This window comes from Chinchilla lanigera, unplaced genomic scaffold (assembly GCF_000276665.1).
Source record: "Chinchilla lanigera isolate Chin_1 unplaced genomic scaffold, ChiLan1.0 scaffold00028, whole genome shotgun sequence".
Classification (NCBI taxonomy): Eukaryota; Metazoa; Chordata; class Mammalia; order Rodentia; family Chinchillidae; genus Chinchilla; species Chinchilla lanigera.
In genome coordinates this window covers 19,487,287-19,502,836 of record NW_004955429.1, presented here as the reverse complement: position 1 = coordinate 19,502,836, position 15,550 = coordinate 19,487,287, and the positions used below count along the sequence as shown (strand labels likewise).

At 44.9% G+C, this 15,550-nt stretch overlaps 1 protein-coding gene across 1 annotated transcript in view; it reads right to left on the bottom strand.

The window, feature by feature from the left end:
* Positions 1-928: 928 nt before the first annotated feature.
* Dclre1c (DNA cross-link repair 1C) overlaps positions 929-15,550 on the bottom strand; it is a 40,463-nt gene continuing 25,841 nt past the window's right edge. The window contains 6 exon segments of the mRNA XM_005387152.2: positions 929-2,516; positions 2,518-3,374; positions 8,152-8,246; positions 10,263-10,351; positions 13,668-13,722; positions 14,450-14,586. Of these exon segments, the coding sequence (XP_005387209.2) occupies positions 2,475-2,516; positions 2,518-3,374; positions 8,152-8,246; positions 10,263-10,351; positions 13,668-13,722; positions 14,450-14,586 (1,275 nt within the window). The 3' untranslated portion in view covers positions 929-2,474.

Sequence of the window (15,550 nt, the reverse complement as noted above, 5' to 3'; positions counted from 1 at the left end):
TAAAAGGCTAAAGATACTACTCTATTCCTGAGCAGTGACAAGATTAGCCAAAGGCTTTTATGTAAGTCCTTTAAATGGTATTTTCCTTTTCAAGGTCCATTCATTTGAATATTAAAAGTACAGTTCAACAGGCTAGACCCTGTACTGAAATTTTCTGGACATTAGTACTTATCCCGTACTGAAGTATACCATGGTAGGGTCTGCGTGGAAACACAAAGGAATTTTGGAATTCAAAGCTCCTATTTGTTGAGCATGGCTCAGGTCCTTTATCTACACTTGTGTGTTTCTCATGAAGTTCTAAGGCTGGTGCTGCGGTCCTGTATTGTATCCCTAGAGAGCAGGCTTAGGCTGGTGAGGGAATGTTAACATACCCAAAATGATCAGCTATGCTAAGCCACAAACTGTACCTATTTTTTAAAGTATTTCATCTTCAACTTCAGGGAGACTTTTTAAAAATCAAATTTATACTTAAACATTTACATTTTGATACTTTTCTGTAAGGCAAACCTGGCTACCCACCAGGTTTCTTACATAACCTGGCGTTTAGAAACACTTGTGTCTTGACTTTTGTCTGATTGACTGAAGTAAAATCAGATTGCCACTACAATTAATACTGCTCGTTATTATGCTGTTTTTGAGCGGCATCCCAGCATTGTGCTAAAGAGCATAGACTTGGAAGTCAAGTTGCTTGTGTCTGACTTCCCCTGGACTTATCCCTTGCTAGTTATATCAACTGACCTGTGTGCCTTAGTCTCCTGTCTACCTCAAAGGGGGATTGATATATATATATAAATACCCGTTATTACTCTGCCCTCCACCTCTGCATTAAAATCTGATAACCAGCACAAGAAAGTTGATTATAGTCTTGTGTTCTGTTCTTTGCCCTTGAATTCATTTACCCAGAATTGGCCAGGTCCACACATAAACAGTGAAAATGATGGTATAATTACAAAATGCTGGGAGTACATTCACCAGAAGAATGTTTACAAGCATTTTTAAAATACCTACCTTGGGCTATAAGGTATACTATTAAAACTAAGTCTTGCCAAGTATGGCGGTGTATACCTATAATCCCGATACTTGGGAGGCTGAAGCAGGAGGATCGCCAAGAGTTCGAGGCCAGCTTGAGCAACATCCTGTCTCCAAAAAAATAAAACTAAGTCTGAAGTATTAGTGAATGTACACAAATGTATGTGCTAGTAACATGTACTACGACCGACTCTTGTTACCCTAGTCCAGTGAGTCCAGTATTTTTTGGTCTAATTACCATGCATCACGGTGATGGTGCATGTCATTGTTTTAACCTGCAGATTGGGATTCCAACTTGAGAGATTCCACAGCTTATTTTAAGGGATGCTTTTGCCTTTTTTTGTGATTTGTAAAATGTCAGTGTACCAAAGTATTTATATATTTATGAAATTTTATTAAATCCTCAAAATCATTTGTGGACTCTAAAGATGACTCACAGAACACACTACACACTATACTTTAGCCATTTAATTCTTAAGCATTTTCTTTTTACATTGTGATTTGTGTGGTTATAATTTTACCATTGTATTCATACCCTGGCTTTTAAGTGATGCAACAGCTTTTGGGATGTGGTGCTATTATTCCCTAAAGCCATCAGTTTATTGCAATAGGTCCAAGTTTATTCTAATTTAAGTGTGTGTACGATAATCTGACTTTGGTAGATGCTCACGTGTACTTGAGATGTATTCTACTGCTTGTTAGGTGGTGTGTCTTACATCAGTCAGATCCAGTTAGGTGGTGATATTCCTAGTGATTTTCTGTATATATTACTAGTTCTCTTACTAAGAAAAGGATGTTAAAACCTCTAAAATTGTGCATTAGTTTGTTTTTGCATTATGTATTTTGAAACTGTTAAATGCAGACATTTAGGATTATGTCTTCTCAGTTAACCTGCACCTTTTATCTTTAGGAAATGGTCTGATACTAATATAGCCACTTTAGCTTTCTTTTAGTTAATGTTTACATGTGTCTTGTCCCCATTCTTTTATCTATAGATAGCATTTGAGTTCAGTTTCTTGTGGACAGCATGTAATCTTTTGTTTTTTTAACCCTGAGTAGTCTTTGCCTTGGTATGTGCTTAGACCATTTACATTTAATGTAGTTACTGAGATGTTTAGATTTACTTCTCCTGCACATGTGCTGTTTTGTTCCCCCATTTACTCTATTGCCTGCCTTTAGTTTTTGGGTTGTTTAGTCCTGAGGATTGAACCCATGACCTTTGCACTGAGCTATATCCCTGCACTTTTTGAGACAGGCTGATTAAGCTGCTCAAGCAGGACTAGGACTTTCAATTTTTTTGTGTTAGCTTCCCTCTGTGCTGGCATTACAGGTATGTGCCACTGTGCCTGGCCAATTGGAACGTTTTTTATTCTACTGTTCCTGACCTACTGAAAGACTTAATTTCCTGTAAAAGCTTTTTAATGGTTGCTCTAGAACAGGGTGTTTTAGTTCTTAAATATCCAAGAATGAGCATTTTCTTTTTTCAACTACTATACTCTCACCTGTTGCCAGTTTCTCATATAAGTATTGTAAATGCTCTTGTTTAGGTAGCTCAGCTTCTGGAGTTGAGGGAATTTCAAAATCAGAGGAGCTCTGTGAATCTGTGTGTGTGCTATGACTTGGCAGTGTTTTTTCCTCAGGTATGTGTGTCCCGATATTAGCAGCTATAGTTATGTCTTCATCACTGCTCTTCACATCACTGGAAGTATCCTTTGGGCAAAGTACATTTTGTTCCATCTGAGAGGCAGGGATACTGTCCTTGACTTTTGGTCTGTGGGCATCTTTGTTCAAAAAGGCAGTATCCCCATTTCTGTCTTGTGATGATAGCAAAACAGTGTCAGCCTGGCTGTCCCAGCCTTGGCTTCCTTGTTCCGTGATGTGTGTTGACTGAGAAGAATTCTGGGAGGAGATGTGGGTTGATTCTCCATCAGAGTCACTGAAAAGCTTGGGTGACTGAGATCCCCCGGTCTCTGTGGAGGAAGGGAAGTTTTCCAAACCCTCTTCTGAGACACTGTCGTTTCTTTTGAAGAACACTTTCCACTGGGGTACATCTGCATCAGCCTTTTGCTGAGGAAGCATTACAGGGTCCAGATCCTGCCGTGAAGCTGAGGTATCTGATTCTTCTTCACTCTCACTGTTAGATTCTTCACAGTCTATGAAGTTGGTTAAAAGAGAGCTTTGCACACTTTCCCCTTCACAGCATCCTGTGCTTTGTCCCAGTTTTTCAGGCTGGTTTTGTGGTACTGCAGTCAGCAAGACAGCCTCTGGATGCAGAGTTAGCTGGTATGGCAGCTTGTGCCTTAAGGGTACTGGCAGTGGGTCATCAAACAGGTCATCTTCCTCCTCTGTGGGACAAACAAAACAGCTTTATTGGAAACAAGGCCAAGGAAGTCATTTTAATTTGTAGTGTTCACCTACATTTTTGATTCTTGGAATTGTATAGAGAGGCCACCCTTTTTGTTTTTTGGGTTTTTTGAGATAAGGTCTTATCATGTAGAGTTCAGGCCTTGTGCTCACTATGTAGCCTCAGACCTGTGGTGATCCTCCTGCCTCAGCCTCCTGAGTGCTAGGACTACAGGCACACGCCTTGATAACAGGCAGGAAAGCCACTCTTAAAAGAGAAATTAAAAGTCCTTTCATTCTTAGGATAGGCTGAACAATCTAACCTCCATCCTTGTGGCATTTTTAGAATGCCACACTATTAGTTGAGAATATAAATCAGTGAAAAACTTAAAAGCTTTTTATATCTTATCCCAGAGTGTTTCTGGAGAACCACGTAATTTCCGTTCTGCTCATTAAAGGTTTCTAAACCCTGTGTGCTCTCCAAATAGGAGGTGCTGGCTAAATTGGATGATTAAATAAAAAGATGTTACTTTTTTTCCTAAAGTTTTCTCTTTGTGTATATTTTATTGATACTTTGTACACAGGCTATGACAGGTACTTGGAATACACACAGGATAAATCACCTTTAATCAAAATACTGAATAAGCCACATTAAATGTCAAGAACTAAGTCAACATAGTTGATTTTCCTGCATATTAAGCATGCTGCATCAGCACACAGTAAAACCCAAGTGTGAACAATGAGGTGTCCTGAGTTGGTGAGGAAAGTCCTCATAAACGCAAAGGCAAGGAATCGGTGAGAAGCATCTTTCCACTTTTAACAACACTTAACCTAGAAGAAAATGTAATGCCATGAATTTGATGAGAGCTGCTCGTCTACTGCTGGATCTGTTACACTGTAAGCACCTGCTTTCCACTGGTAAGAGGATGAAGCTAATCACTGCATTTTACTGGGCCGCAGAGCCTGTGGTCCAGCTCCCACTGCACTGAGGAGAGACAGGCCCGGGGAAAAGACGTGCCCACACACAGGCCAGCCCTCCCTCTGAAAGGCCGCTGTTCCGTTACGGTTTATACCTGATCCTACCATCATTCCTAAAGGGCTTAAGGGGACTAACACATCTAGCTACTGGATTTGGAATCATTGTAGTGTCCCAGGTAGGGCTTGATTTTAAGGTTATGATGTGTTAGCTCTGCTGTTGGTATACCAAAGTCATCTTTTTAGAAAATGGTTTTGTACTGTCGCTTAAGTTAGAAAATCCTATTTCTGGATCTGTGACTATACCAGTGTCATGTTTCAGTGGTGATCCTTCATCAGAACGTTTTTACACTGCTTGTACATATCTTAAAAAAAAAGTTTCTATACTTGGAGGTTTACTGTATTATTATGCTGATAATAAAAACACCAAGACCCAATGACAAAAGGACAGGTGTCCCAACTGACTCCGTTTGTGCCATCATACATTGCTGCTGTCTGTAAAAAACGGTAAAATCATACAAGAAGCCTCTCCACAGTCCATCTTCGGGAGTCTTACACCCGAACAGCAGGGCGCTCCTCCAGCACCACAGGTACTGTTGTTCTCCCTGCCTGGAGCCTACGCAATGTGAGTTTTTAAACGTTCTCAACGTCATCCCTGAATGTAAATAAATATAAAAAGGAAATACATTAAAATGCTAATGAAAATAATTTGTGTCATTCTATGTAACCTTTTATCTTCTAAATTATAGTGTGTACTATTCTAAGAATAGTCCTAAAAGAGAACTGTGATGCTAAGTATAATACTGGTAACTATTATATAGAAGGAAAATACAGAACACAGCTTTTTAAAAGAGGCTAAGAAGAATGACTTCTGAGCTCACCCCTCACATTCCAAGGTAAGAACACAATCTGATTTGACAGGGATGTAAACACTGGCTTGAATCCACAGGACATTCTAAGCAGTAAAGTACCTGAAAAACTTGTTGACAGACTCGCGGAGATGACAACAGAAGTGTTGAAGCATGCTCGGGACAATAATTACAAAGTCCTTTACGTCCGCAGACTGTTACATATGATGATGTAGCTCATAAAATTCAACCAAAAACATCTAGAGACAACATTAAGGTTGTTTAAAGAGCTCAACAAGTATAAGAAAAGCTACAGAAGTTACTGCGAGAGTTGTCTATGAAAGAACAAGCGAACAGGATCTAGAAGGAAGAAAAAGCGAACGAAGAAAACAGGAGGGTCAGGAACAAATGAAGTGAGCATTGAGCCAAAAGTTCTTCAGCTGGTGGCCTGATCCAAAAAGACGTTCCTCATCAAAAACAGCGTGGCTGTGGTGGATGTGTGAAAGGCACACTTTTTCTTTTTTTTTTAAGAAGAGAGGGCTTCTGGTATGGCTGCTAATCTGCAGATGGGGCCTCGAGCAGGTAGCCAGAGGTAAATGGAGCCCTAAGGGTAGGCCCTCACCCAAGAGGATCAGTGTCCTGTTAAGAGACACCAGAGAACTCCAGCTCTCCTCCTCTGTGAGCACAAGAGGGAGGCCAGTGCCAAGCCAAGAGGAAACGCTCCACAATGAAAGCTGCTTCGTCACGCCCTTCGTCTTGGACCGCCAGCCTTCAGAGCCGTTCGAACTACATCTGCGTGTAAGCTCCCTAGATTGGTGTTCCATTCCAGCACCTCCGGCAGAGAAGGTACACTGTAAGACCCAGACATTCAGTCCTTGCGCATCCGAGAGAAAAGCATGGCTACATAAAGACCAGTCCTTGAGCTTTTCCTAGCATCATCGTAACTAAGAAGTGAAATCATCCCAAATGCCCATCAGTTAGTGAATAAAACGTGGCATATCCACTCAATGGGAATTGGTTGGCGATTAAAAGGAGTGCTACATTAGTGCATGTGGTAAACCTTGAAAACATGAAAGCCAGGCACTAAAGCCATGCGTTGTAACAGGAAGTGTCCAGAACGGGCAGATGTGTACACACCATAGGTTGTAATAGTTCAAAGGAAAAAAGAGACATGCAGTTTATAATATGATGTACCACACAGCACAAAGACTGGAAGAGGAAAAAAGGAAGTATACCAATGACAGGGTCTCACACCGTACTTGGAAGTAGTATAACACTTGTTGCACAGTATAAAGAGGTGTATTATTAGCTGGGGATGGTGGTACACGCCCGTGACACCAGCATTCTGGGAGGTTGAGGCAGGAGGCTCACAGAGTACTGGGCAAATGCCGAGGACAGGTACAGGAAAAAGGCGATCCACTGCCTGGGTGACTCCTATCTTCATTTAAAAAAACAACAGAGGAAGTAAAGCACCCAGATTCCTTTCCCTATTTCTCAGAGAACAAGCCTCTTTAGTTCAGTAAGATTTGAGCCCAGCCTGAGTAACTTAGTTGAGACCCTGTCTCAAAAGGGACTAGAAATACAGTTCAGTGCAGAAGCCCCGGATTCAGCCTCCATACCCAAACAGAAAACAGACCACAAAAACAGTTACAGCTCATATGCTAACCAAGATTAATGAGAACCAGTACTCACGTGGTCCAAAAGGCAGCGGAAAGGAAAGGATAAAGAACACACGGAACAGCAAGATGATACAGTTGAACCTAATCCCATCGATAATTACATTAAACCTAATTGATCTAAGCATTGACAAAAGACAGGCTTTCAGAATGACTGGAAAAATCAAGACCCCACAATATGCTATCCTCAAAAGACAAGTTAAAAATACAGATATGCAAAAGATGTATCATGCTAATAACAGTAATCAGAAGCAACTGTAGTGGCCTTAGTATCCAATAGAACATTTCAAAACTAAGCATTTTACTAGGAGAAGGTCACTTTCTAAAGATAAAGGGGTCAGCCTCTTAAGAGGACATAAAGTTGTATTTACCTAGTAACAGCACAAAATTGTAACTGGAAAGTCAGCACAAATAGGAAGAACAAATCAAAGAAAATGAATCCTTAACGTTATTAACTAATTACTACAGCATTTTGCCCAACATCAGCAGTGCACATACTTGATTTCAAGTATGAGTCAAACGTTTACCAGGATGGGTCATATTCCATAAATCTCTAGAAGTCATGCAAAGTATGTTCTCTGACCACAAGAACGTCAATTTGGGTAACAACAGAATTAGCATGGGAAAATCTCCCCCAAATTCAGAAACTAAATCAACTTCTAAATAACTCCAGTGTCAAAGGAAAAAAAATACAAAATATTCCAAGCTGAAATGAAATGACCAATCTCTGGGAAGCTGCTTGGAGGGAAACTTACAGCACTGAGAGCCCACATTAGACGAGCTCATTCCCTAAGCTATTCACTCACGGCACAGTAACTGGCCCTCTGCTAAAGGGATGGAAATCCAGAATCCTACCCTCTAAATCTGGCTACTGTAAGCCAGCACAGCTTTGCTTAGAGTCCAAAGGTCTGGTTCCAGTTCACACCTTAATCTCTGTTCTTCGCTGAAAAACGAAAGTAACAAAGATGGCAGGAAATTATGGAGAAAATCCATTTATGTAACACTATTGGTCCCTCCAATGAGGAAGGACATTGAAGTCTCCATTTTCAGCATTTGCTTGTATTCTGAGGAAACATTCAGCCTCCTGTCAGCAAGCTGAGAGTTTCAGTGCTCGTTTCAGGCCTGTGAGGGAGAACAGACTCCTGACTACATGCTGAACCCAGGAGGAAAATCACAGACAAGTCTGGCGCACAGCAGGGCCATGTCCACTCCGCCAAAGGCCACCTCCACCAGACCAGAACGCCCCAAAAAGCAGCCTCTGTGCCCAAGACCGTTCTTACCTGAATCTAGATGGACTCTTCTAGCTCTCTTCAGTTTTCCAAGTGGCTTATACTTTGGCTCAGTATTTTGAGAAGACCGGCACAAAGGCTTTAAGCTGAAATGAATCAGAATATTTGAGTTTTTCTCTTTGGAAAAGTTGCTGGGGCCAGGGATACAGCTCAGCGACACAAGCGCCTGCCTGGCGAGCACAAGGTCCTGAGTTTGATTCCCGGTACCACACGCACACACACGCGCGCACACACAGAAAAGTTGCTGGAAGGTAAGCATCACATGGATTACAAAAGCCTGACCATAGGGAAAATCATACAACTACTTTCAAGAACTGAAAGCAGTGTTTAATAATTAAAACCAATGTAATAAAGTAGTGAATATAAGCACTTAAATACAACACAATAGATGCCTAGCTAACTGTTAGGATAGAGAGCGACGTATTCAGTACAGAAAAATTTTGTTCGTGCAGTGCAGAAAAATAGGTCTCTATCTAAAACACAAGGAACACAATGCCACTTTTTGGCATTCAGGGAATACAGTATAGCTAACTGCTTCCCCTTCCCTGTTTAGTGAGGTTTACTTATATCTTCCAGGGTTCTGAAAAATCACCAATTTGATACCTTCGTTCTAGAGCCACAGGCTGAAAGCCAAGACCCAAAAATAAGATTTGAAGGGCTGTATCACCAGCTACTTCCTTCTGCCAGCTGCCAGCAGCCTGGAGGACTACATATAACACAGCACTCGGACGCAGCCAGGAAGCGCCGGGCCGAAGCTGACCTACTGCCACCCCAGCTGTGCAGCTTCGCCCGTCTTCACGTGTCCACACGTGCCTGGACCCGTGCACTCTGCGGCCACTTCTCTGCAGTCATCCTAACTGTTCTCCTTGGGTGACTTTAAAGTGCAGTTCTTCTCCACCCAGCGCCTACAGCAGACTGCCTGGCACAGATGCAAGGATGGGAAGTGCGCATTGGAACAAGCACCCCAAGTGACTCTTAAGTATAATCAAGTTTAATTCTGCAAGATATTTAAGTCTCAGCTATTTTAAGATCAGGCTTCTTCATTCTGTTGCCCCTGGTTACCATCCTATCCACAGTCTTCCCTGCAGAATCTAACTTCTTCAATAGTCTATCTCAGTAGTCTCCATGGCGTCTCTTTTTGCCGCTTCTCTACTGCAATCTGGCCTTTAACTCCCAAGTCTGCGGAAAGTGCTCTCCCTGAGCGTACACAAAGGACCCAGCTACCCAGGTAGCGGAGACCTGATAGTCCCCACGAGCGATACGCACTGACGGCCTCCGCTCGGCCGCTCGCGGTCCCGCAGTCTCGGCCACCCTGCCCCTGTCTCATTCCAGCTCTTCCTCCTAAGGCGATGCCCAGAGTTCTGGCCCCAGCTTTTTCTTCTCACTCTCTCCTGGCAACTTCCTCTGGCTTTGTGGTTTCTGTTACTGCTTATGCGGCCTAGCTAATTCTGTAGTAGGATTCAGGAGCTCTGGCAGTAAGGTAGACCTCCAAGTGTCTGGGCAGACTGCCTAACACCAGGCCAGATTTCTCCCTGATCCATCGCAGCTTGTATATGGTGTGCGTCCTTTTACACGAGGCCCTTCCGAACAGGAACTCTTAAGTGTAAGATGTATCTCGGTCAACTTGGCTGCACCCCAAGCACAGGGCCTGCCAGACAGCTGGCACTAAAATACATCACGCATGCGTGACGGAACTTAAAGAAGAGGTGCAGAACAGTAAGATGGCATGAGTAGTCCTGAGTCCACTCAGTAAATACCTTACTGACCACCTACTCGGCACATATATTATCTGCAGATCCCGGAAAAGCCCAACAAGTTGGCATCAATCCCTCCTACGCTGATGGGCAACGCCCAGCTTGGAGATGGGATCGGCCAAGATCACGCTGCACGTACACAACAAAAGCTAGGATTCTACTCGACAGACCGTACATTCTGCCACAGTTATGAGTGAAAGGAGAAAACTGAAATGAATAAAAGTTCAGAAACATTACAGCAGAAACAGGCTCTAGATTTGTACACTTCCAGGCAAAATTACCCCAGCCTGTTCCCACGCCAAGAGCCACTGAGAGCGCGGCACGAGCCCCCGCGTGGTGACGACTCACGTTTCTCTCACTTTGTCCAGAGTTGTGCCCACCGGGATGACATTTGGGTACACATTCACGGGACAGAGGTAGCGCAAGAAATCTTGAATCTAGAAGGAGAGCAACATGGGTCAGTTCCCAGTACGACGAACACGTCACGCTGGACAAGACAAAAGCGCTGTACCGCTGTGCTGCTCGGGGCGGGCCGTCCACGGGGACCGCGGAGGAAAACGAAACGCCAGCGCCGCGGCCCACTGCCCCAAACCCCCACACCGCTGGGCGGCAGTGGGCCTGAGAATCAGCAGCTGCACTGCACTCGGCTGGCTGCGGCACAGTCTGAGCTCAGAGAGTCTCTGATTAACAGAACTCAGAGAGGCAGCTGATTGATCTACTTATGGAGTACTAGGGGTTGAACCACGGCCTCGTGCACGGAAGGCAAGTGCTGTGCCACTGAGTTAAATCCCTACCCCTTTAAAATCTGATTTTGAGACAGGACCTCACAAAGTTGCCAAGGCTGGCCTGAAACTGGGATCCTCCGGCCTCCGTCTCCCAAGTAGCTGAGTATTAGTGGCATTTTGCATTTGTGTGTGTGTGTGTGCTTGTTTGAGTCAGGGTCTTGTTATGTAGTTCAGGCTGCCCTCAAGTGCACTATGTAGCCCAGTGTGGCCTCGAACTCAGAGATCCTCCTGCCTCAGCCTCCCAAGTGGTGGGATTACAGGCACATACCACCACACTAGCACATTTTCCGTTTTTAAATATAACAGTTTCCTTATTCACGAAGGTTACCCATATTTAACAAATTCTCTTTTAAGAGTCAGAATACAGCTCAGAGTAACTAACACACATGGGTAAGCAGAGTCTTAGAATTGCATCTGGGAGGCTGCTCTTGACCTGTTCCCGTGGTTTGTTCTTATTTGCACTGAACACTGCACGGGTCACTGACCCCAGGTCGGGTAGGGGCCTCCAACTCCCCCTGCCACGGCATGTGAGTCCTTCGGTGGAAAGCACAAGGCAGTCAGCCTGGAGGGCCGCACTTCTCTGAGACCTGCTCAGCAGGCTCTGCTGCAGGGGAGCCCTCCCCACAGCCAGCTCAGGGCGGTCTGCCGTGGCCCCTCCTGCCACCTGGGCTGGGCCCCACCCTGCGGGGTCTGGAGCCCCGGCAGCGGCTGATGGCTGCAGACACAAGGCTGACGCAGAGCAGGCCACGCAGGGTGTGAGCAGGGTGTGAGCGCTCGGCTGCCCAAGCGAGCGCACAGGCCTGGGCCCGCTCTTCCTCTGGGCCGACAGCCTGCGCCCAGGACTGCCTTTCCGACAGTTCTGACACCGTCTCTACGACCAGACGAACCTCAGCCTCGCTGCTTCCTGGGTCTGAGCAAGCTCCTGAGCTCGCTGAAGCCGCCCAGAGTCTAAGTCTCAGACTCTTCCCCTGCAGAACCTGGCCCAGCACCTGCCTGTACCTGGACAAATGCTCAGAAAACCCACGGGAAGACTGTTACTCCTTCTGCAACTGAAATTCCTGGGGCACAAAGTCATAATTAGCACCCAACTAAAGGACCAATCAAGAGATAAGGGCCCAGTAATTAACAAACACTATAGCCGTATTTTTTAAGAATAACTATTTTACCACAGGGAAAAGGAAAAGACATCTGCTCTTTCAGCATTTCTCATAATCAGTGTCTTTTGGGCCTGTACTCACAGGAGGCATATAAACAGAAACCACTGCTTGCTTCCCTACAACCTGCTTGATGCACACAATTAATTCAAGTTGAAGCCGGGCATGATGGCACAAGCTGTAATCCCAGCACTCCGGGAGGCTGAAGCAGGAGGATCACAAGTTGGAACTCAGCCCGGGCAACTTAGCAACTTAGTAAGAATCTGTCTCAAAATAAAACTTTGTTTTTTTAAAAAAGGGGGGGTGCTGATATAGTTCAGTGCAAAGGTCCTGGGTCCAATTCCCTGTACTGTACTGTAATGTGGGAAAAAAAAAAAAAAAAACCCACATTAAGGATAACAGAAACCTGAGGCTTCTGAAGGGAATAATGATAAGAAAATGAGGTCGTGCCCGTACCAGGTTCACTACTTTTCAGACAGGCACTGGGCACAAGGAGACAAGAGACACCAACAGAGCGCTGTCCTCTCCCACTCGTGCAGGCTGACAGTCTGTCACCGCTGCCAGCCTCAGACCTCAGTCAGTCAGCTCTCAGTAATCACGCTCCATAAAGTGGCCTCAAACCCTGAATTAGCAAATACCGAGCCCCTGCTGCTAGGAGGAAACAACACGGGGTTAGACTCCTGGAAACTTCTGGGGCCGTCAACCGGTTTGATCAGCCATTCATACGTAACCTTGTTCTGCGTGTGCTTCTGTTGACAAACAGCGCATTTCACACTGTTTATTCTTTAACGCTGAACTCACAGCAAAGAGCACTGTAGCTCGTGCCTGAATGAAGCTGGTATAATGTGTGATGTGATCAAAATATACAGTGAAGGTCTCAGTTTTTAAAATGTATTACAGTAGAAGAAACACGGTCATAATCCCCCTCAGAATGCAGCTTCCCACACAGAGCACACGCATCCCACCGTTCTCGGCACTTTCTGAAGCGGTTCTGGAAGTTTCTCCTGAGGTCTTACGAGGCGCCATCCTACAGCGGGCGCTGCTGCCGAGGCTCATCCGCTGGACGGGCGGCTCTTAAGGACATCCCAGGGCAGCCTCCCCCGCCCTTCTCACCAGCCCCGCACTGTGTAACTCCACCGAAGTCAAAACAAGCATGAAAAGTGTTTTGGCAACCCAGGACATCCAGGCAGCCATGACAGCGCAGCTGAAGGCACTCAGGAGGGAGCGCCTCCAAACCGCTTCGGAGGGGGCAAGGACGGCGGGCAAGTGTGCTGGAAGCAAAGGGGAATCTTCCCAGAGGCATTAATGCCATGCTGTCTTTTACTGCAGTGACTTAATTCACGTGTTTACGGTATTCCCGACCCCACCGTATCTCCGCCGCAGGACATCACAGCCTTCTTGCGCTCAGGCCCGTTACACAGTACCTCAGCGCTTCACTCAGGGCCGTTTCATATGGTGCAGTCACCAACCAAAGGCACAAAAATACGAAAAGCACGGCATTCTGCAGACCACGAAAGGGACGGGAGCCGACAAGAGGCGGAGGGCACTGCCTGGCCCCCTGCCGCTGGGGACGGCTGGTTCCGCTGACCGGAATCCTTCACCTCTCCTTGTGTCTGCAAGTCCCTCCCACAGCCCAGGAGATGGACGTGGGGCTACAGATAAACTGTAGCAAGTAAGCGAACACGGAAATGCGGAATCCACACACAGTCAGCATCGACTCAGAATGAAACGCACAGGGAATGAGACTGAAAGAGTAAGACGTGCTCTGGGCCAACCGAGAGTCGGCAACAGGGCTGAGCTGACGGTGCTCTTACCTCGCTGTAGGAGGAGTGAAAAGAGAAACAAGCTCTGTACGAACTCTCTCCCGTCCTAAAGAGAAATGAAAACACAAACACAAAGTCACCTACAGAACTAAGCTCAGTTACAAACTCTGATCTTTCCCTGTTGGGCTACTCCGGTGTGAAACTACCCTATCATCAGGAACTTCTTCTTGGGATAAGGCTGAACTTTTTCCAGTAAGGGAGATCTGTTGTGGACACGTTAAACAGCCCAAGGCCGGGGACACTGCTAAGACAGTAGCCTAAGTATGGAAGCTCCTCCACTCTGCCAAGGGCTTCTCTTCTCTATGATAGCAATCTTAACTCACAGTCAAGCACTGCGATGCCTTCAGGATGCAACTGTTTACCTCCCCACTAGAGGAGGCCTCCAGAGATACTGGCTAATGTGCTGCGGTAGGCTTGGAGTAGGATCCCTTGAGTTTAAATTTAGTTTAAATTAAAGACATTACTTCCCACGATTAGAGTATATCCTCTTCTTGAGCTTAGGCTAGAGCGTGTTTACACTACACTGCATCAAACTTTTTTTTTCCAGTATCAGGGATTAAACTCAGGGCGTTCTACTGCTGAGCTGCATCTCCAGGTTTTTATTTTTATTTCTAGACATGGTCTGAATTGCCCAGGTTGGCCTTAACCTTGCGATCCTCCTACCTCAGCCTCCTGAGCTGCTGCCATTACAGACATGTGCCACCATGTCCAGCTTCAGACAAACATTTTATCTCCGAGTCTCTCGGGAGACCTACACAGCACTGCTCTCTTACCTCACAATTACATTCGTTTTCCTGGATCTTTCTCCAAACCACATGGTGGATGGCTTAATGCTGATCGTGTGCAGTGGAATTTTATTCTTGGAAGTAAGTCCACAGGGTAATTTATTCCACTGATAGTACTCCTCTGCCTAGAACAGATTTTAAAAATAAAGAAACATATATATCTTCAACAAATATGCTTGCAGTCAACATTGCAAAAACAAGTGTAGGTAAGTTTTCAGACATGAAAAAAACATAGACGCGAGGAACCCATCAGATCACTGCAAGCTGAGAAACACTCTGGAACAACTGGCCATCCATACGAGGAGAGGGAAGCACGCGTACAGACACACATACAAATGCACAGAATGATCACACCCACAAACGCGAGTTAAAATATGCAGCTTACCGAGCCTCACCGGTCTTTTTACATGTAGCTCTATCTACTGCAGTGGCCTTCAGTAAAACACTGCATGGTGTTGATAAGAATTCTGGTTTTGGGTAAAATCATGCTTTATTATAAGGGCCAACCAACTGAAGGATTTTGGATAATGGGCTAGTATTACTACCACAGTGATGATCTAAATTCATAAATGCAGAGCTTACTAAAAAAAAAGTTACTCAGCATCTGAAAAAATAAGATATTTTACAATTTAGAAGAAAATTATGATCACTCATATCACTGCATTTGAAGGTAACTAATTGGCCTTAATTAAAGTGAAAAAGAAAATTAAAGGCAAATTTAACCTAGAAGCCGGGATTCCTGGCATTTCATAACAGGAGAGGTCTCTGGGGTCATTAAAAAATAATAAAAACACAAAAAACAAAATTTGAAGGAAATTACAGCTAAATACTTTTCAAATGAGTACAAGAGAAGTAAAATTTGAGCCTCAAGAATAAATGGCAAGTCGTTCTCAGGAGCCCAGATGTGGAGCTTCTCACGGGCTCCACGAGATGCAGATGTCACGCAGGACGCAGGCACGAGGAGGTGCCCGTTATCACAGCGCTGCACGCTAGCACTTTTACTTTTGCTTCTATCCTTTCTTCTCCTTGTTCTTCCCCATGTTCCCTCTGGGGTTTTCCCTTATCCCTTAATCCCTTACTTTTCAAATA